This window comes from Coloeus monedula, assembly GCF_965178545.1.
Source record: "Coloeus monedula genome assembly, chromosome: 6".
Taxonomy (NCBI): domain Eukaryota; kingdom Metazoa; phylum Chordata; class Aves; order Passeriformes; family Corvidae; genus Coloeus; species Coloeus monedula.
Window position 1 is genome coordinate 52,545,011 of NC_138786.1, and position 22,005 is coordinate 52,567,015.

The 22,005-nt window shown below is 43.2% G+C and overlaps 1 protein-coding gene across 2 annotated transcripts in view; it reads right to left on the minus strand.

The window, feature by feature from the left end:
- Positions 1-22,005, minus strand: part of CCDC85C (coiled-coil domain containing 85C) — a 109,994-nt gene that overhangs the window by 28,126 nt on the left and 59,863 nt on the right. For both annotated transcript variants that reach the window (XM_082282762.1, XM_082282761.1), the window contains exon 2: positions 14,628-14,704. In XM_082282762.1, coding sequence (XP_082138888.1) covers positions 14,628-14,704 — 77 coding nt within the window. The remainder of the gene's footprint in view (positions 1-14,627; positions 14,705-22,005) is intronic.

The window sequence follows — 22,005 nt, forward strand, 5'->3', positions numbered from 1 at the left end:
GGATTCCCCTGAATTTACGAAGAGAGCAGATGTGGCCTATATTTCTTTCTCATTTCACAACACAGAGTCAGAGAGAGAGAGAGATCTGAAGGAGATAACTCCTTCTGAAGCTGAAAAGTGACTGCTGCAAAACTGAGTTTCCACCACTATTCCTGGGAGGTATATAATTTCAAAGAAAGGCTAGCAGGTCACAAAGGAAGATGATGAGAGGATTCTTAGCTTACTGGCAGTGTCCCAGGCATGTGATGTCTCTTGGTGGTTATCCTGAAAGGATTTCACCTTGGCTGGTTATGCTTCCACTGCCCTGCTGTGTGCAACCTCTTCTTCACTCTTGTGTGTGCGTGGGGACATGGCAACCTCCTGGAGGGGTCCTGACACTCTACCACTCACTCCTTTAGGCTGCCAGCTCAGGAGCTCAGGCACTCTTCCCTGGCATCCGTGATGAGGGACACTTGCATGGCCAAGGGAAAAGTAGAATAAAACAGCAGAGCCAAAATGTGAGGTTATATCTTTGTGCTGGTTGCAGATCTCCTTGAAGTCTCTGCTCCAGAAGCGTGTTTGTTGCCTCAGCAGTTTAGAGGCCATGGATTACTCAGACTTTTGCAAACCACACTGAGACCTGCAAGATGCCACATGATTGTGGGACACCAGAAGTCTAGAAACATGCCTGAGAAAGAGAGATTTGGTGAACATTTGTTTGCATCCCAGAAACTTGCTCTCTTGCCCCCAAATCTGAATGGGTTGGTCTACATAGGATTCCCCATGTGTTTCATTACATTACAGCTTGTCCTCACAGAAAGCCAAAATGCTTTCCCACCTAAGGAAGGGAGACAACCAAACCCAAGTCCAAGATGACACCCAGTATCACACTGCTGTCGCTAAAAATACACCAGTTTAAATTGATTTAATTAACTGCCCTGTGCTCCTGCCTGGAGCAAAAGTCTGCATTAATTTCAATTTGGCTTAAATTGGTTGAAATTGTGTTGGTAAATACACAGATACAGTCAAAACTCTGCTCTAACAAGTGTTTATAATGGATTAGTTCTCTTGCTTTTTTAAAGCAAATCCCATTTAAGACTGCACTAGTGTGTGACAAAACTATTGTTAGATTGTTTCAGTGACTGCTGATTATGAATCTGACCTAATGCATTCAATTTGATGGAAAGATTCCCACTGAGTTCAATCAACATCAAAACAAGCTCTTAATTAAAGAACAGAAAGGAAAAAGAGGAAAAAATAGGACAAGAAAAAGAAAAGACATCTAAGAAATAAAAATGCTGAGCAGAGATCTATCCAGAGGAGAAATGAGGTGTTTGGAGCAGAGAGTGGGTTTGCTAGGGCAAAAAGAGTCTTCACCTGCCTGTCAGGAATGGGCAGAGTAAACTTTTTCCTCCCACTGCCTGTCATAAAGCCAGTTCCTTTCATGAGCACTCCACTCAATGCAATTTTCCTTCTATATTTTCTAGAAGTTATTTGGAAATGTATCTTACTCTAATAGCCTGGGGTTTTTTTTTTACAACAGGCTACCAATCACATCTCTGCATTATTTATCTTCCTTGCACTAAAAGCAAATGTGTATTTTTTCACCATAGAAAGAAAACTGCTTTTCCTTCTCTTTTAAAATTGAAATGGTGCAGTGACACATATTCAACAGACCTCCCTAAACATTTGCACATTCCTTGGGCTTTGCTATCAGTGTTAGAGCTAACCAGGGAAAAAAAAGTGAATCCCTCATTAAAAAGCAATATAACTAATGATGCATCAGAATGAGTAGCCATTACTCCACTTAAACCTAAATTAAAAATCCTGATATTTGCATTGTCAATTCACTCACAAAATGAAATCTCTTATTACCTTACCCAATTTTCATTACTGAGATGTAAGTGGATCCCAAATTGCTTTTCTAGTCAGAAAGACATTTTAAAAGTAGAATCCCTGATCATCTCTGTTCATCATCATTGCTGGAGATTATCTCAACTAATGGGCAACATAGCTATAATAAATTATCCTTCAGGTAAAATCACTTTACATTTCTGGAGTTTCAAGGAATTTATCAGCAAAATCACTTTCATCTGAACTAAAAGTCCGTGGGAGCATGCAGTCTCAATTGAACTTTTATTGGAGATGTTTCCTAAGCTGAGGAGCAGAGACAGAAGGAGGGACACATCAAAGGAGACCAAGTGAGACCTCAGGAGACTCACACACTTGTCCCCAGCAAACACAAACAACTGGCCATTGACTACTCCACAGTGGCTCTTGCTCTCTTACTATAAATGTTTTTCAAACCCTAGTTTCATCCATAGCTAAAAACAAAAAAAAGCCTGTCCTGACCTTCACAGCAGTACAGAAGCACAAGACCTGCCCTCGGTCTAACTCAGCACTTCTCACCATGACATTGCCTCCCCTTCCCAGCTCATGAGCATGGGGACAAGCCTGCAGAGCCAACACCTTTGCCCACAGCACAAACCTGTGCCACACACTGCCAGCACTGCCACCCCACAGTGGTCATTCCGACACAACCACTCTTCAATACTTGGAAATAACAACATAACATCTGCTGATACATTTTTCAGCTAGGCAGAGCTCAAGAGTGACCCCAGAAGGTACCGTTCTTAGACCAGAGCCCAAGACCTTTGTCAGCCTGTTATGAAGCAAATGGGCACAGGCATGCCCCTCCCACCAGGGAGGAGAGTTTGGCCTACTCCTACCAATGAGAAAAAAATAGGGCCAGCAAATCAAGTTTTTTAGTAAAAATAGACTGCAAACCCGACTTTTTTTCTGTGTAGAAAACAGAAGCAATTTGATTACAGAAGCAATTTGATGGGTGGAAAGTGGTATTTTCTGTAACAAATAATGTATAATTTTAAACGCTTGAGATAGAAACTAAAGTCTTGGTGCTTACCAAAGACTAAAATTACATTTAAAAAAAAAAAAAAACCCAAAACAAAACAATGAAAAAACAGCAAACACTTGCTCCTATCAAAGCTTTCTATCCTGCTAGCAAAGAGAAGAAATGGTGGCCTCTGACTTTTTGACCCTCTGTGCTGAGTGATTCAATTGAAAAATAACACAAATAACACAAGAAGATGGATGGTGTTTGTGGTATTTTAAGGTCAAAGTACTACAAAGAAACATTTATTTTCCTCTCCGTTTCTATCCAGTAAAGTCAGATCAGTGCTGTGGCCATGTTGGACCAACTGTGAAGATAAAGTGTTGAAAACTTAGAGACAAGTTAGACAAATTATCTTTTCTGTTACCCTTCAGTGGTACTTCTGCTAGAAAGGAGAAAAAAGGAGACAAATATTTAATTTTGAAATACTTTGATGCAACAAAATGGACTGTTCTTAACATAAATTAAATACAGAAAGGCAAAAATTTACTTGACAGAAAGTTCTCAGCATTTATGAAAGAGATTAGCAAAAAACGATTTCAATTAGAATTATGTGCTGAAGTGACCGAGGAAAATTAAAAAGCAGCGCTGTCAGCTCCCAGTAATTCATGAATTAGCATTCAAAACAGGGTTGTTACATAAGTAGCCTTTAATTGAAAGCACTTTTTTCTCCTTTCGCATAAGTTGTAACAGATGAAGGCTGAAAAGAGGTTAAAAAAGTATTTTATCATAAATGATCAGTTTGACCCTGTGCCCTGTGGAAATATTAAAGCCTTCCCAAAGGGTCACAGCTTCCCTTCTCGTCATGGGCTATGGGGTCATTTGGGAGCAATTTGGGTGTCTAAACATGGGCATCCTGTGCCTGAGCGTATCCAAGGCACCCGTGGAGCCTTGGTAGATGGGATAAAGAGCTGCTCGAGACCTGCATCCTTCTGCTGCACAGCAGGAGCACGGAGGGACAGGCCTGGAGACACCCGAGGACGACGGCTCAGCACCTGAGGCGCTGCTCTCTTCACCCCTTTGTAACTCACTTCTAACCTCCTGCATGGTGAAAGCTTTCTCTCCTGGTCCACAAGTCGTTTTAAAAAACACACAACAAAGCACCAGTTTGAAGGTGAGGAGTCCTACAAAGCCCCTTTTTGTTTACTTCTGGGGAGTACCTTTATAAAGGGATGGCAGAATGTGACCAGAACACAGAGAATCAAGCGTACATGAGTCACTGACAGTAGACTTCCCAAAGGGCTGTCATTTCCGAGGATTTATAATAATCACCTCCTTTTTCCTACAACGCAGACCCACTTGCACTAAGCTCGAGAGACAGCAGATTACCCAGCACACCACTTAAATGTATTAATATTGTATCTGCTTTCAACATAACTTTAGAAGAAATTATGTAACAGCATGAAACGCAAGGAATACTGCAAGGAACTCGAGGCTGACAAGAGAGCATACCCTTATTGATACCAGTTCAAAAGGTTTTCTTTGGACAAATTATTATGCCACACCATCACCCAGCCTGCTGACAGACAAGAAATTTCCATTTTTTAGTGGCTACCTCTCCTTTTACAAAGCACAGGACTTCCTTCAGCCATCATTAAACATCAGAATAAACCTGGTCCTTAGCAATAGGGCAAGGGCATCACAGCCTGACCATATAAGATCATAAGGATTTGGGTTTATGATTTGCGTAATTCTCTATATGGAGGAAAAAAAAAAAAGTGTACATTTAAAAAAAAAATCATTCTTACTTCAGATTATAGTTTCATCCCATAAATCTTGGACATTAGATGGAAAACTCTGTTGAGACCTTGGCTTTTTGATTATACACATTCGTGAAGAGGAAAAATAAAAACACAGAAGGTTTTATTTCAGCCCACTCTGTCTGGCTGCCTTCATCTTTATGGACTCTTGCACTGCCCATTACCTGGATTACTTGCCTGTCGCTGTAATATAAATTCTTAAACCTACCAGCAACAATCCTCTAAACCATAATTGTTCCAGTAATTGAAACTGCCTCAATTTTGACACTCAACAATCCATTGTTCGCAACTGAGTAATTAAATGAAAGGTTTAGATCAAAATCTTTTCCTGTTATTCTGCAGCAATTTAGCTGAAAGTGCCCACTTCTCTTCATGTAGGCAAATGGCATTGATTTGAACTTGGCCAAAACACAGATATTACTAACCAACGTCTTTTGCACAAGTACAGGAGGGAAATGAAAATAAATTAGTGGCATATTTAATACATTCAGATGATTAAAAAATGGAAATCACCAACATTAGCAAGTGAAAGAATAAGCAATCAGAGCCCTAAACAACCAGCAGCAGTATTAAGAGGCAGCCCCAGATCCAAGAAGCTGCCGTGGATGCATTAGCTCTCTCTACCTTACTGAAATTTCATGGCAAGCTGTTGCAGTCAACCAGCTAAAAGGGAACAGAAGAACCTTATACATGTGGAAACTTAGCAGAAAAAAAGTTATTTTATCATCTTGAAAAAAACTTGTATCTTTACCACAAATGACCAAATGGTCTTATAGGCAGCATTTGATAAGAAAATATTATTATTTGAACTTCAACCCCTTTTCCTATATTCATGAATGAAATCTTGCAGAACCCATTATTATCTGCACAAACATTAACATCTTACTATCCAGATTCAGAGCATGGTATCCCCCCCCCAAACAGCTGATAAAGCCTGATCACCTTCAGTGCCACAGGCATTTTACCACACCTGCAGAGGTCAATGGCACTAGCAGAGCACACAGCTCTGTAAGAACAACCTGGCCCAAGTTAGCCTTAGGTATCACAGCAGAGCAGTGATATTTTGCTGAGCTAAAGCAAAGCAGAAACACATCTCAAATAACGTGCAGGAGGTGGTGCAAAGCACCTGCCCTGCACAGCTCTCACATGGGCATCAGGGCAATGGCCCCTGTTTCTCATGACCTCAGCACAAGTGAGTGGCCCTGTCAGGCAGCCTTGTGGCCCAGAGAACATCCCCTACGACATGACCTTGCACAAACATTTCCCCCTTATCTCATTAATCCATGTTTTAGTGTCTCATGCACCAGGAATTTGAGGGATGGGCAATTTCACTGTGTGAAGCTAGCAAATAATTGAATTAAGGTTCAGTAATTGCAGTTATCACTACAAGACATATCAAAGCAAAAATAAGCTCAGCAAAGCACATATCTGACTTTAAGTATATGTGAAGAGTCCCATTAGCTTCAACAGCATTTATCAGGCAAGTTGGAAATTACACATATGAGAGTGCAATAAAAAAATCAACGTATTTGATTTTGAAAGAACTCTGCAAATAAAGAAAAAAAATTAAGGGATGAGATTAAAACTATTTAGCATCTTCCATGTCATGCAATAATATGAGCTTTTTGGAACAGGAGAGATTAAATTCCTTTACACTGGTTCATATCCCTGTTGTACATGCAGTGCATCTGGAGATCGCTCCTGAATTGGTGACAAAGACTTTACAGGATAATGGTCTGTCAAGATACTGACTCCCTCTTCAGTATTCAGCCAGGAGGTCACAAGCACAGCCTCAGCCAGTTCCATCAGTAAATCCATTTTTAGTGGTTCATGTGGAATTGGAAATGCATTTGGGCATGGTGCCATGGCTGGATCTCAGCCATTCACAAACGTAACACAGGGATGAGGATCCCCACTTCTGCCTTTGCTCTGACTTCCCCCTCACATCATGATCTGTTTTCATAGAAGCTGGAGGGGCAACCAGATTTCACCTGGTTGCATTGGTGACAGCCGGAATTCTCTGTTGTTGGGGGAGCTAACAACTTTGGGAAAGGCAGGAGACAGTCAGTAGGAGGCTTAGCAGATCTGACCATGTAAAATCACTCTTGGAAAAAGACTTTTATTAGTATCTTAGTGAGGTACAGGGAATAAAAGCAGGGTAAATTTCAAACCTCTCCATTCTCTGTAGCAACTGAGGTAGGGAACTTTAGTACACTGTTAATATTCAAGAATGTCTGTATTTTTGTCCTCTTGTTTTAGATCTGCAGAGAAAGATCAAGCCCATAACTCACAGGAGACTCAGATAATCAGCTCAAACCAAATTGCAGTATATAATTATAATCACACAACTGGCAGGCTTTGCTCAAGAGGAAATATGAGCTGGCACGGCTGAGAGATTGAAGTATCGCAGCCTATAGCCCAAATAGAAATGCAGCTCAATAGTTAACAAAGCCAAATGGAGCTTTAGCCACTGGCCTTTGGTGTAGCCCAAGTCTGGTCTGTGGCTTGCATGCCATGAGTTTCAGAGTCACAGACTAATAGAGCCCATCGTGGCTCATTAGAACCAAAATCAGCGTCTTTACTGGGGGTGCCAGTGGAGAAGTTAAGGAATGCTGACCCAGTTTCCTCAGGCAAGTAGTTGTAGATATGGATGTAGTGTCAAGCACAGGTCTGGACCATCCCCTGGAGTCACGTTTCATTTTCTCCTGTCAACTGCACGCCAGGCAAGGAGGCCAAAGGGAACCACCACACCTCCTCCCAACATCTCAGCCACAGCAACATTGCTGGGCTACCTTCAAGGCATTCCCCACATCCAATAGAACAACAGAGTTGCTGGGAATGAGAAAAATAAAGACCTGAAACCTCTTCTGATAAATCAGAAAAGATCCCTTGCAGAATTTAGCTTGTGCTGGGTACCAGCTGCCTGAGGCACTACTGAGCAGTCAAGTCCCTCTCCTCTGGAGGACCGCTCAGATGTTCCAAGCTCTCTGCTGAACCAGGACTCAAACAGTCAGGGAGAATCAATTATAGCCAGTCTCAAATTTAGTGAGATAATCTGAATATTCTTTAGAACTCTCTTATAAAGATTTAGTTTTGCATTTTTGGCTTCATGAAAAACAAAACAAAACTGAAAATCTTGTCATAAACTTACATCATTACTTACTCTTTTTTTTTTTCAAAGCAATGAATGATTAGCATCCTTCCCGTTCTTGCCCAAGTTGTTTTTAGATATCAGACTCTGAATTTTTCTTGATCTGGGCTTGAATTTGGCATTTTACTCATTGCAGAAATCTGTTTTTAAGCCTCTGCAGTTATTGCTTAGTTTCCCCTCAAGGCATTTTTCAGTACTTCTCAGATGGACCGATCACTGAGACTCTGTGTACTTTGAACCACTCCACATGTTTCAAAGACACAAAAAGCTGCTTCTTCGTAGCCTGATCTAACTGCAATTAAGAGCTTTTTCCCTGGCCCTGTCCTCATACAGAGAAAAATAGTAGAATCTAGTGAAATTATTACAAAGCTGGTTAAGCACAGGATATGACTAATCCTGTATTTCACAGCTGGAGATTAAACTGAGCCTCATTAAACCCAATGTTCTTGCTTACCCACAACAGAAACAAATGGGGCATGGCAGAGCTTTGCGTGTGTGCATCTCTCTCACACACACTTGAACACTGAAATTCAGCTCCAGCCCTTCCAAAATTTTAAGTTGCAAGAAATTATATGATGGTCTCAAATTTCTAAGACTCAATTACCCCAGTATGTCTCTCTCTATCTGTTAGTTGACTTCTGGATCCAGATACTTTGAATTATATTTCCTAGGTTTTTAGGGAACTCTATTTACATTCTTGTAAAGGATACCACAGGTGACAACCCCCAGAACACACAGTACACCACCCAGATTTCATTACAAGTTGCAAAAGCTCAGTTCTGTCACTGATCATGCATTTTAGATGTGCATGAATGCGAGAGAATATTTATTTTGGTAGGAGGCAGACCAAGCCCCTGATGTCCAAAGTAAACAGAAGGAACACCACTGTCTTAAAGGGCTGGAAGGTATTTTGAACTGCTCCTGTGAAACTGTACATTTTTTATTTGGGGAGGAAAAACACTTTATTCAATCAGTACATACTGTTTACTTACATCTCAAGTCAACTTATTAGATAGCAAATTGGTCAGATCAGTCTTGTCACTGTAATTCATAAAAGAAGGAGGTGAAACGGAACACACTTGGACATTGATTGGTTTTACATGCTATGTTTTTTTTGAAGATTCTGCTGCCACAGCTAAGGAAGAAACATTTGAGGGATTCTGTTACCATCTTTTGCATTTACACATGTAAGCAATGCAGCGCACTCTCTCAAAGCTATATCAAAGTTTTGGTCTCAAGAGAGCAGGTCTCATGAAAATCCGGTTCTTCAAGAGCTATACTCCAAAATGCATGGAGTCCTGTAGGAATTCTCACCATTGACTTGAAAGGAATATTTGGATGTGACCCCAAATATGAATCTCCTTTTTTATTACTTAAAATTAATATGCAGCTAAACATTTAAACACTGTCTAAAATTGGTAATAGAGTAACTGAGGGCACATCCCCTTCAGTATTCTGAATTTAAATGGAGACCAACTGCCTGGAAAGCTTTCATGTCTGAGTTGCTCTGTATTACAAAAAAAAAATCCAATTTCCCTTGTGAGACCTTAAATTAAAGCAATTATACTTATCCTCCTCACGCACAAACAATAGGTACACTTTGGGGAAATTAGACAGGTTTGTAATTTTGTTCCTGTCATGGTGAGTGTGTGCAGTGCTCCTGGCACAAGCCATGGCCTCAGACAAACCTCCAGAGCCAATTCACGGAGAGGCCCAAATGCTAAGACCTTACAGCAACTCTGAGAGCCGAGAGGAAACTCTACAAGCAGGAACTGTTAATGGCAGACTTGGCACAGAAGTGACTGATAATAAAACAACAGAGGAAATTGCACTCTGACTCTCCTGGAGCCAGCCAGCACATTGTGGGCAATTTCTTTTTCTCCTCCTTGGGAAGAGATCAGGCTCTCCACTGAATGGCATTTACATCTTTGTTCTTTGCAGTACTAACGATTGTCAGGCTCTTTTTGACTCTGGGGTCCAGATTTTCCCCCTTGTTTTGAGAACAATATGCTAGAAACTGCCTGCTGAGTGCATGGTTGTGCCAAGATCCCATTTACCTAAGAAATGTGGCAGCCTGCAGATGCTGTGACCATGGAAGTTCCTTGCTCAAACACCTCAGCTGTCTTAACAGCAGTGTTTACAGGCATTCCCTACTATCATTTTATTAACCCTAGAGCTTGCAGCCTTCTTTTAATTCAGGAAAAGCATGGAGTTTCTTAAAAGTAAGACTAATAACAGTTTTCAAGAACTTCTAGGGATGCTCCAAAGATCTTCCAAGGATATTCTAAACCCCAGGCAACTAGCAGGCTGAACCGCCGTGAAGTGCTGGTGCTACTGAAATCTATTTGGCAATTCTAATTAAATACTCTTACGTTCCTCATAAATCTCAAGGGCTGTCACTCCCTAGAGAAGAATTTTTTTTGTTTCTGCTCTGCACCAGAGGACTTGAAATTTTCTGTGAAAGAGACACCAGGGCTTCATTGTCAAATATCCAGTTACTTAGAGCCTCACCTGCCCAATGCATCTGCTTTGTTAAAAGCTGGGCTTTTTGAAACAAAGGTGTGTAACATGCCCTGGGCATCTCTGAACAGAAAAATGCCTCTGGCATTCCTACTCTCAAGGGAAAAGGTAGACATAGCTCAGCAGGGACTATAAACCAAAAGGAGTCCTGACAGCCAGCGCACGGTGCACCGTACTTAGTTACAAGGAGAGAGAAGAGTGATGAGTCCACACAGCCTATAAACTTCAGTTTTAGTTAAAAGTGCTCAATCCTTATGAGTGTGCAGAATGAGCTGCAAATGCAAAATAATGTGAAAGGATGGCCAGAAGTTTGTTACTGGTATTATCTCTAAATGTATGCTTTAGTTATGAAACTATCCAGACCTTTGGAGCTCCTAAATGTTGTAAATACCAGTCTCTTGAACCTTAATGGGAAAGTGTGTAATTAAAAATTCCTTTTTGTTCAAGGGGCAACATGAGAAGGCTTAAGGGGTCTATCTGTGCTTCGACACTTCCAGATCAGAGGAATGGAAAGCAAATATGGTCTCCCACTTCAGGGACTATATCTCAGCAATATGGAGGGTACCCTTGCCTAGTCAGCCAGACTCCACTAAGGAAAGGTTAACACCAGCTCTCCTGGGCATTTCCCACAGTGTCACAGAGGAAAATCAAGACTTCACCCATGTGATGTTGCACAGACCAAATGCATGCACACAGCAGAACTCAGTGCACTTCTTCCCTGGAGAATGTGAGACAACAAAGTGATGCCCATGAAGCTCTCCGAAACCAACACCCAACATTCCTCAGAGCTTACATTCATCTTCTTTACACTACAACTAAAACTTCCAGAAGCCAGCTACACTTGTGAGAAAGGCTCACACCATCCCCACCCAGCTCTGTGGGGTCTTTGCCACTGTGGCTACACCACAGACACCTACCAGCACTGGAGAGCAGGATTGAGGGGTCTTTTCTGGTAGTGGCATTTGCTACAACCTCTCCCCAAACAATAGAAACCAGGTTAACAAAAGTTGTGGGTTGCCAGAACTGCTGCCAGAGATTTTGCCAGCACAGCAATGCCATCGCAAGAGCATGACCATCTAGCATGGCCATGCCAACAAACCATCACAGCATAAACTGAGTCAAAAAAGTAAAAGATGGAGTAGTTCCCCCTCAGAGAAAAGAAAATGGGGAGAGTGATGATTATTGATGAGTTAGCAAAGTCAGAAGCATATAATTTCCCAACTGGAAATACACATCTCCTTCCCTAGAAAGCAAAAGAAGTCAAAACACCAACAAAAAAACCCCACATACATGGTTATCATAATAACACCCTTATTTCCATTTACTTTCCTCCTACAGCAAAGTGTGCCTTGTGAGATGGTATTTCTTGATCTGCAAGAGTAAGAAAAGGTCTCTCTCCATTAACCTGTTCAAAGTGTGAATCCCAGCACACTTGTGCTGCAGGTGACATGCACAGTGCAGAGCAGCTGCCAGGCACGGGCTGGAGAGCTTTTGCCTGTCCCACTGAGGCTTTCTTCTAAAGTGCTTATAGAGAAAGGATATGTTGGGAAGCAGGAGAAAAACTGCATGCTCGGGATCCCCTGCAACAACTTGATTCCAGAAGGGGCTACAAAGACACCACCTCTCAGCATACCTTCACTCCAGAGATACTGAAGAAGATAAAGCAACAAATCTCACTCAGGATGCACCAGGCAGCAAAGGGGTATTGTGTCACTGGCCACTGGAATATAAATCCTGCCATAAAGCTTGCAAATATCCTTTGCAGCACCAGCCTTCTCGGGTTTCTCTGGATGAAGCACTATTTCAGCTCTGTGTTTAGCACTTGGAAGGAAGCCAGGAAGACTTCCATAACCACCCCTGATTTGTTAATCCCTTAATGCACAGGCACTGTTTGTTACTTAGGCCGTCAGGTTTCATCGCTCCTCAGCACACTGCTGATAGAACTTCTTGACACCAGGCTGCAAATATTATTGCAAAGTCAATACTCCCAGGGAGAAAGCCAAGCTGAGTTAAAATGTGACCTTGGTGTTGACAAGCCAGTTTGGTACTGCAGAGTTCAAACAGCCAGGATCACCTGGCAACTTTCAAAACAGGAGAAAGTTTGCCAGGATCATTTTGACTAGAGTCTTATCCCAAGATCTGCATGGTAACAGCTAAACACTTTCCAATCAGACAAAGCAAGTAAAAATACAGTAAGTGGATTATACTTTTTGGGAAGGTGCTGGGAGCTATATGTACATATGCATGTGAGTTTGTATCTATACAGATTTTCCTAATCTTTCTCATTAAAAGAGAAAAAAATTCAAATCTAGGTGTGTTAGCATGACAGACTGGAGGTGATGCAGCTCAGTATTCCCAGGGAGTTCACCCAGCCCATGGTAGCTTCAACACTCCTGTTGCCATAAGGAAAGCTGACTCCCTGCTTATAATAAATACAGTTATTTCCTGAATGTGATCTAAAAGAGGTTGGATCCTGGTCTTTTTGGAGGACCATTGAGACATCACACAGGGGCTGCACAGCACATCACAGCCAGGCTGGCATCAGTGCCTGCTGCTGCTGGGGAGGTGGCTGGCCTTCTCCAGAACACAGAGCTATTTTAAGGTAATTTCCCTCCCTCCTGGATTCAAATATTTATACTAACACAGCCCAAAAGGTGATGACACCTGAGGACAGTGGAGGAAAAGGCTCAGCCTGCACACCCAGGGCAGCACATAGGTGAAGGGTTGATGCATGAGCCTGACGCAGCCCTGCACACCCCAAAACTAACTGGGTTTTATCCTCCCAATGCAATAAGCCCAGGCAGCTATTCAGCCCCTACTCATTATCACCAATAATTACCAACTTTTTTTTGACCTCCTAAGGCAGATCTGACAGAGTGATGTGCTTGGCTGTGGCAGGACAAAGTTAGGCCAAGGGCACATTGAGCCCATCCCCGAATCCATGCACATCCCAACTGTCCCCATGCAGACCATCTGCCTATCAATAGCTCCAATTAAACAGTCTCGGGGCTTCGACCGCCACCAGACACCAGCTCAGTCTCAGTTTGGGAGAAAGACAGAGGGAGGTAAAATTAAATTAGCAATCAATTAATACATGAAGCAACTCCAAAGCTGTTGAGTTGAGCACCCTTTTGGGCTTTAACCCTTTGGTGCCCTATGAGTTTTGTATGGATAGTAATGCCAATGAGCATGCTGGGAAAAAGGAGTAATCTTTTAAAAAGCTCACAGGTCAAAATGTGTATTTCAGAAAAAAATAACATTTGTCAAAATTATTTTATTGAAATTTCAGTAAGCATAGAGCTCTTTATTATTTTTGTTAATTTTAAATGAGAATTTTAGAAATGTGATCTTGGAACAGTCTATTCTCCAATCTGGTGAAATGCAAAGAACAGCACAACATAAACTGGCAAAAAAGGCATTTAAAAAAAACGTTACAAGGGCTTTTTTATTTCCAGTCCTTATAACTGGGAAGAATCTGGAATAAAATTACTGTGAAACGTAGTGCTTGAAGTAAGAAGCAAAGTATGGCAAAAAAGCTTTTAAAATGCTATGAAGGTAGAACATAAAACACAGAAAGGATGCAAAGAACAGGAAACAAAGGGTAACTTTCCTGATGGTCTAAATAGACAGTGCCTTATTGAATGCAGCAGAGCTGCCCCTGTTTACACCAACTGGTGTGTTTTACAGGGGATCCAGAGGACATACCAGACAGAATGGCTGTTTTCTTCCCACTGCTTGACATTGCTATATAAAGACAGGTAAGCATCATGAATGATCAAAAGCACAGTGGCACGTGGAGTAGACTTTGAAAGGGAGATGCAAGCAAAAAGTGGCACTTTAGAGAGTCTGTTCAGATTTAAGTAAGATCTCAAATAAAAGCTGGGAGCCTGCACCACACAAAACTATTCCCAAGGCTGTCCTTTGACAACAGTCTCCTCTTTCAACAAGATAAAAGTCAATCTAAATGGGCATGCAAGACAAATTCCTACAGCAAGGACACAGGCAGAGCTGGACTCTCACAGCATCCCCAGAGCAGAGGTGGATCAAGGAGCTATGCAGGGAGGCATTAATGCATCTCCAGAACACACACAGACACTAACAGAGGATTCACTTTTTTCCTTTTTTTTTTTTTTTTTATTTTAACAAAAGGAGACCAAATTCTATCTGTGTGGGATTAATATGAATTATGTTCTTCCTGGGAGGTTTACCAAAAGCCCTTGTGCCGTCAAATGGGGCAGTCAGACACAACCACATGGAAACAGGAGAACTGAGCCATGCTAGTATCTATTAAGAGAAAAAAACCTACCTGGGAAAGAAGCTTGTTGTCATCCTCCAGCAGTTTCACTTTTGTTTCAAGTTGCCTGATATAGTTGGAAGACGAATCTTTAAGAAAAGAGAAAAAAAAAAACCAACATATTTAAGCCTCTTGTGTTACAGGCAAGTATTGTCAGACAGCAATAAGTTTCCCCACTCTGTGGAAGGCCAGTTTGGGAAAGACTTAATGAATAAAACCCTAAGTGTATAGGGTGAGGAGGGACTCTGTCAAAGGTTTTTTCACTAAAAAGCTGAGACTCAGCAACAGCAATATCTTTTGTGAATCTGCACCAATGCCAGTTTGAGGGGTGGGTGATACAGAAGGAAAGTGAGGTTGAAACACTGTGTTTTGTATTTTTATAAAAGTAATTTCCCAGTTTTGAAAGCTATTCACATTCATCTAGAATGCACCAAAATACTCCATGAGAGAACAAGATGTTTTCTTTTAGGTTTGAATGAACAACCCCTCTACACACGTGCCTTTTTCTTTCAAAAACAACTGAGAAGTTCACAAAACTAAGCTGTTGGCACAGCTCTAAGAGGAGGTCAGTGCCACAGCTCCCAGTGCTGTAAAAGGGGGAGAAGTGTATTCAGAAAGGCCACAGAGCTGCAGCATGCAGACAGCCTGAAGTACACAAAGTGCCTACCCAGGACATCTGTTTTTTCTAGTGGAAGCACGTGACACTAACCAGAAAAATACCAGGACAATAAAACACAGAATACCCTCAAATAAAATGGTAATATTCAACCTGAAGGAATGCAATGGCTGGTTTACCATTGCAGTAAGACAACAGCACCAGATAGGGTGGCCTGGCATAGAAGATAAGTTGCTGGAGAGCTCTGTGGGTGGCTTACTGCTGTCCAAAGCATCTGGCTTTTGTTTTGAACTGTGCTTTGAAGAAACACATTCAAAAATTTCACAGGGAAGAAAATAAAAGAACCTGGGAAAACCTTTTCTCCATTTGCATTATAGCTTGGTGAGTTCCTCCCGTACACTTGGATCTTTGCAAAATTTCTCCTCCACTTGTAATTTGAGTAGCAGAGGCCATGAGCTTTTACAGCAGGAGAAAAAGTTTTGCAACGTAAGTATATGAAAAACCCCAAACATTTTCCACACTTCTGAAAGGGCTCTGCAAAGTGCAAAATTATAATTTCCCTCATCTCATTTATTATGGCATGACTGCAGAAGTCACTGTTCAATCCCAGGACTCCTTGCCAAGCATGAACTGGCGAGGAGCAGGGTGTTAGCACAAGGGCCCTGGTGCTGGTGGGTGTGTGCTGCCAGTGGCCAGCCCCCTCTTGGGGTTTCCCATTTGGGATCAGCCCCCCAAGGTGAGCAGGCACCTCTGGCTGCAGTTCTGGCACACGAACACTCAGCCACGCACACGTGTGAGGTTTAGGCTGGCTCTGTGCTAAACAGCTTCTCTCTGCCTTTGCCAGTGGCTGCCAGATGCACTCAGCACTAAGCCTGAATGCTCTTCCTGGCCACTCTGGGGGCAGCTCAGCAGAAAAGCTAGCAGGGAAGCTACAGCTAATCACTGAGACTGCTTTGGCCACTCAAGGGAAAAACTGGAATATGCTAAAAAAAGTGCTACCATAGACCAGTGCCAAACCACACATAAAGGAACAGCAGGATGGATCTGAGTCAAGTACCCATCTAAAGCACACTCTCAGAGGAAAAATGCTCAGTTTCTTGACTGGATTATGCTTTGTCAAAACCCAGGAAATCCAAACAAGTCCTCATGAGAAAGGTTAAGAAGACACTATAGGGAGCTGTGTAAGTTCAGTGAACAGCTTAAGTGGTGACAAGGTTCACAGCAACATCGGCTTGAGCAAACTCGGCCCAACAACCACCCTAACATGGGGGGAGTCTCCAGGTCAGAGGAGAAGAGAGCAAACCAAGCAGGTTATAGAATCAATCTAAAGCACCTTCCCAGTGAAGGCCTTATGCCACCAGCACCACAACTTTAGCCATGCATACCTAAAGGGGGAGAGTAGAATGCTGCAGGAGATGGGTGCTGAAGTCAGCAAGATTTCAGGATCAGCTTGAAGAACTTGCTGAATTAGTAACAAACTTGTCCTCCAGCCGGGGAGTCTGGGGTGTTAAGGGGAGGTGTAAGGGTGCAAGGGGAGTTTGAGATTGTTAAATATAAAGCCAGGCAGACCATAGATCCTTTGGTCTGACACCCCCCCCCCCCCCCCAGGCCATCACACTTGGTTAACTTGCCCCTAAATTCAGTACAGTAATACCCATTTGGCTAAACAGTTCCAAAAACAGTCTCCATCTCTGTCTGAAGACAAACAAGAGCCTACACCACTTCCACTTGTGTGCTGAATAAAACAGCTTCCACTGGTAGACCTGGTCAGATAAGGTGTCCTTCCCACCTGCATTCCAGCTTCACCAGTACCCTCACTGTGCCAGCAGCTACAAGAAATTTAGGTTAAGAGGATGTATGGTGACACAGAAGCTGTTGTTCGGACCCTGAATGCTACAAGGACTGACTGACTGGTTGATGAAAAGAATGGAGCACGACTGCCAAAGGAAAGGAAATAGAGAATTATTTCCTCTCTGCGGTTTCATACTCCTTACCAAAAAAAGGGTACTCCGTGGGAAGGCAAGCCCTGCATCCTCGGTAGCCAATGCCCACCACAACTACTACCAGTCCTGAAAGCCTGATCTGAGATCTGCTAGAATTCTTTGGACACCACTGTTCAACCCCAAACCATGTTTGATGTCTGACCTCAGCCAGAAAATGCCCTATGGCAACATAAAATACATGTAGGAAAGAAAAGAAAGAAAAACAAAAAACAAATGAGCTGGTTTGTCAGCAGAAGATGCTCCATCTTGGGCAAAGGCTGTGAAACAGTGCTCAGAGCCATCCCAGTCCTTGCTGTGCCCTCAGAGATGAATCACCTCCATCATCTGGACCTGCCTGTGTTGAGGCAGGTGCCAGATGAGCCATTTGCATCTTGATCTCAGTTTTAAAAAATCTCATAAATCTCACAACGGCGGGAAGTAACACTGCCAGGCTAAGCAGTGAAACCCCAGGCTTGGTCTCACCCATGTTAGATCAAGAAGCACATTCCCAACATTTTTCTGCCTCTGACCTTCCCCTTATCACCAAGTTTCCCTCCTCTCCTGCCTCCCCCAGAGCCAGGAGACAAAGACAGCTCCACTGACCCATCCAGGAGAGGCACCAGAGCTGGATCACTGACTGATCAGACCCCCTCATCCCTTTTCATTAGAAATCAAACAAATGGTCCTCACTGCTGTGTCAAAGCCTGCTGCCAGCTGTGAGCAATGCTCCACCTTCACCAGCCCAGAAGCACTCTTCTCAGCGGCATGAGCAGCTCCCAGACCCAGGTATTGGGGCATACCCCGGGCACACCCACCCAGCCTCACCTCATGGCACTGGTTTTGAGTGCACTGATATGCTAGTGCCCTGCTGATGACCAGACAAGTATGGTGGTCAAGGACACATGGTCAAGGTTAAGCTTTCTGGCATTCTTTCTTTCTCTGGCACTCAGTGATGCCTGGAATGCCACTGGGGCCAACGTCCTCCTCTAGTTACCCCTTGGGGCCACGAGCATCAGCTGCACAAGCAGTGGATGCCTTAGCGGACCAGATGGCACCAGAGGGAAGGAATTTCCCATCAAAACATTTCACATCCCACTCGGCACCCTCCTCATGGCAGCCATCACACAGAAGAGGAAGTCAGGGAGAGAGGCAGCGCTGTGCCCTGCCAGGCTGCTACCCACAACAGCAAAATGGGTGAAAACTGTAATCACCATCAGCCATCGCTCACTTGCACAATGTAAATGCTGCAAACTAAATTGTTCACAGAGCTGTAAAACCTGAAGTCCTGTTTCTTTACAAAGCCTTGGAAAAACTAATTGGATGTAGCTCCCCATATTATCTCCATGAGAAGTAGAAGAGCTGCGTTCCAGCTCAGAAAGGAGCATTGCTGTTATTATCCACCTTCCTCAAGATTTACTGTTCTAAAAAACATACTCCATCTGCAATGGGATGTAATTCAGCTTGGATTTAATCTAGCTGAGTAACTTTTCTCCATGTAGATAAACCACTTAATACTCATTACAGCTAAATGGAGGCAAGACAAATCACTCTACCTTGTTTTAACTCAATGGTCTCTCAGAGAGCAGGGAGCTGCCTGGCTCCTCAAGCTTTGTAAAAACATAAATTAGAAATTGTTTTAACAAACAAAACAATCTTGCAGCCTGCAGAGCACAGAACAGTGTAATTTGGAAAGACACTTGGGGCCTTTCTGATTCTCATCTGAGATTTCAGGGGAATCTGTCAGAGGGGTAAATATGATAAATTACACATTTGTTTTGACAGTAGCAAAATAAAGGGGTTTATTTCCTCGTATGCCACTTCTACAACCACAAGCATGCAGAGCAGAGGTTTGTGTGGCAGCTACGAGGTTGGGATCAAGACATTTTTATTTAAGACCTTTTCATAATGAGGTGTTAGCACCTAAATGAATATGAGAAAAAAACTGCCCTTTACTTAGGAAGCTACTTTAACTAAGCATGATTTAAGACAGTTAAAGCATAGCTATATTTTGTCAATGTCCTGCAAACAAGGCTCTTCCTGTCCTCATAAAAAGCAGCATCCCTAAAGGGATTCTCCCAAACCAAGGAGGAAAGGCACATGAAGGAATGATGCTCTGCCAGATTTGCACCTGGCAGCCAGCTGCCTTGTTTGTATGATAGAATGCTGACATTTTCTCTTCCTCTCCTTCCATCAAAGATCATCTCAAAAGAAGGCCTTCACCTGTGCTCAATAAAACACTTTGCTGTTTGTTGGCAGTTTCATTATCACATCTCTGCTCTTCACCACCATATTTCAGATTTGTATTGCTCTACTGGTCTTGCATCTTGACACAGACAGCAGGCTGAAACATGGCCAGTGGTTATATCTTGTAAAGAAGTTGATTTATTAAAGCAACAGCACTCTTTCAGAGCAGTTGGGAAGCAGATGAAACTCACATATATTAAATATTGTCATTAAAGGAAACTACTGGAAGAGATGGACAAATGCACCATCCTTGTTTTTTCCTAGTCAGCCCCCATCTTTCTGCTCTTACCAGCAAACCCCATTCCCAATGTCCTGTTTCAGACTGGTATGCAAGGCAAGTTTTCACAACAGGCTTAAGTCAGTGGCTGGCTCAAACATGAGCAGGGCCACCACAAAGCCAGTGCTGAGTTACTTTAGTTTCACGGGTGCTGCCCTCTGCTATGGCACCACCAGGGCTTTCAGGGAATGAACGCTGCTTGGTTTCCCTGGCATAGAATCTCAGAATAACCTAGGTGGAAGGGATCTGCAACAGTCATCTAGTCGAACTCCTGTAGCAAGCAGGGACATCTTCAACTAGATCAGGTGGCTCAGAGCCCCATCCACCTGTCCTTGAATGTTTCCAGGGATGGGGTATCTACCACCTCTCTGGGCAACCTGTGCGAGCGTTTCACCACTCTCGTTGTAAAAACTTCCTTCCTTATATCTAATTTAAGCCTAACCTCTGTCAGTTCAAAGCCATTAACCCCTCTCCTATCACTACATACCCTTGTAAAAAGACTCTCCCCAGCTCTCTTGTAGCCCCCTTTATGTACTGAAAAGCTGCTCTAAGGTTTCCTTGGAGACTTCTCTTGTCCACACTGAACAACCACAACTCTCTCAGCTTTTCCTCAGATGAGAGGTGTTCCAGCCCTCTGATCATCTTCACATCTTCACGATCATCAGATCCAAAATACCATACTCTGCTAATCCCGAATCCCATGCCTTTCCAGTAGCAGCTTAGGCAAAATTTGGGGTCTCCCTTGAGATGTGATAACAGAATACGCAACAATAAGGTCTATGGTAAATAGAAGCTCCCAGTGTTTTGTACCTCTGCAAGATACCCAGCAAGCAGACCATACCAACCTGCTCTACCTCTTGTCCCACCACCTCATTCACTGTGGGTTGTGTAGGGAGAAGTTTCCTCTGCACTCTACCAGCCAGTGTTAAAGAGGTAGCAGGAATGCACTTACAGAAAGAGAACTAAGGCCAAATCTTAAATAATTCCATAGCTGAGGTGCTGAAGTGCAGCACATCTACTGAACAGACACTGCCTTAGACTACACTAAATAAATTAAAAGGCCCATCTGTAGCATCCAAAGCCACCCATGATAACATCTGTCTGAATAACACTGGTAGAGGATCAGGCCTCATTTTCAAGGCACAAGCTAAGGCATAGCTTAGGTATTCAAACACCAGTCAAAACACAGAGAAGTGTGTAGCCAGTCCAATCACAAATAACAAAGAAGTATGGTCTCAGAGTAATACACACATTTTTAACTCTAACAAGACAGTGGCTATGCACTGGCAACACGGCTGTGCTGCTGCAACGTGCTGCTCTGACAGGATGGAACACATGTCACTGCAGCTATTTAATTAACATTTCATAGCAAGCCTCTAACTATGAGCTCTGAAGGTTTGCAAGACTGTTTGTTCCCGACTCAGTTTCAGTTCATTAGACCTGTCTGGGTGCTTAGCAGCCTCAAGCTGTCTGTAAGAGTCTGGTAAGGTCTCTCCTGACACTGGTGGTTACAGCTCACTACTGTGACTTCCATCCATGACATCATCTCCACGCACAGCGAAACATCTGCCCGCAACACCTGTCAAAAGTTCAGGAGCTCCTGATACCAGGATTTCACTAGGAGGTGGCTAATAGGGAAGGAGGAGTGTGTGTGTACCCAGGTACTGCAGCACAGTGGCCGCCAGTTTCCCCTTCCTTGCCTGGGTGATGTGTACATGACAATCTTTGTGGTGGCTGTCCCTCTATCACAGCACAGAACAGCAGGCACCACTGGAGAACATTTGCATCTGAAGATGTCTAACCCACATAACCCATGCAACCTGCCCAGCAGGAAGGTGGTAAAACATCTCCCAATCTTGTCATCTGAAACCACACTTTGTCCTCCTAGGGGGACAACCGGTAGCTGCTCTTCTGCTGCATGGGAGTGGGCAAGGACCACAGTGCTGCTGTGGCTCTCCAGGGCTCTCCAGAGCCCTCCTCTAAGCCTGCATGAGAGGACAGCACCTTCACCAGGCTGCTCAGATGTGCTGCCTGTGTGACAGACTGCCTCAGCACTGGTTACTGGTCACTGCTGGCTGTCCAGGTTTACTGAGGAGATCTTTCCTGCTATTCCCCCAGAAATTTCGAAGGTAAACAACCAAGGAAAAAAATGCGTTTGCTTTACAAGTTGTGTTTAATGCCTGACTCTGGGCATCACCCCGAGAAAAATCAGTGTGAGTTTCTGATGGTTCAGCCTCAGGCTAAGCTTTCAGTCAAGAGTGAATAGACTGT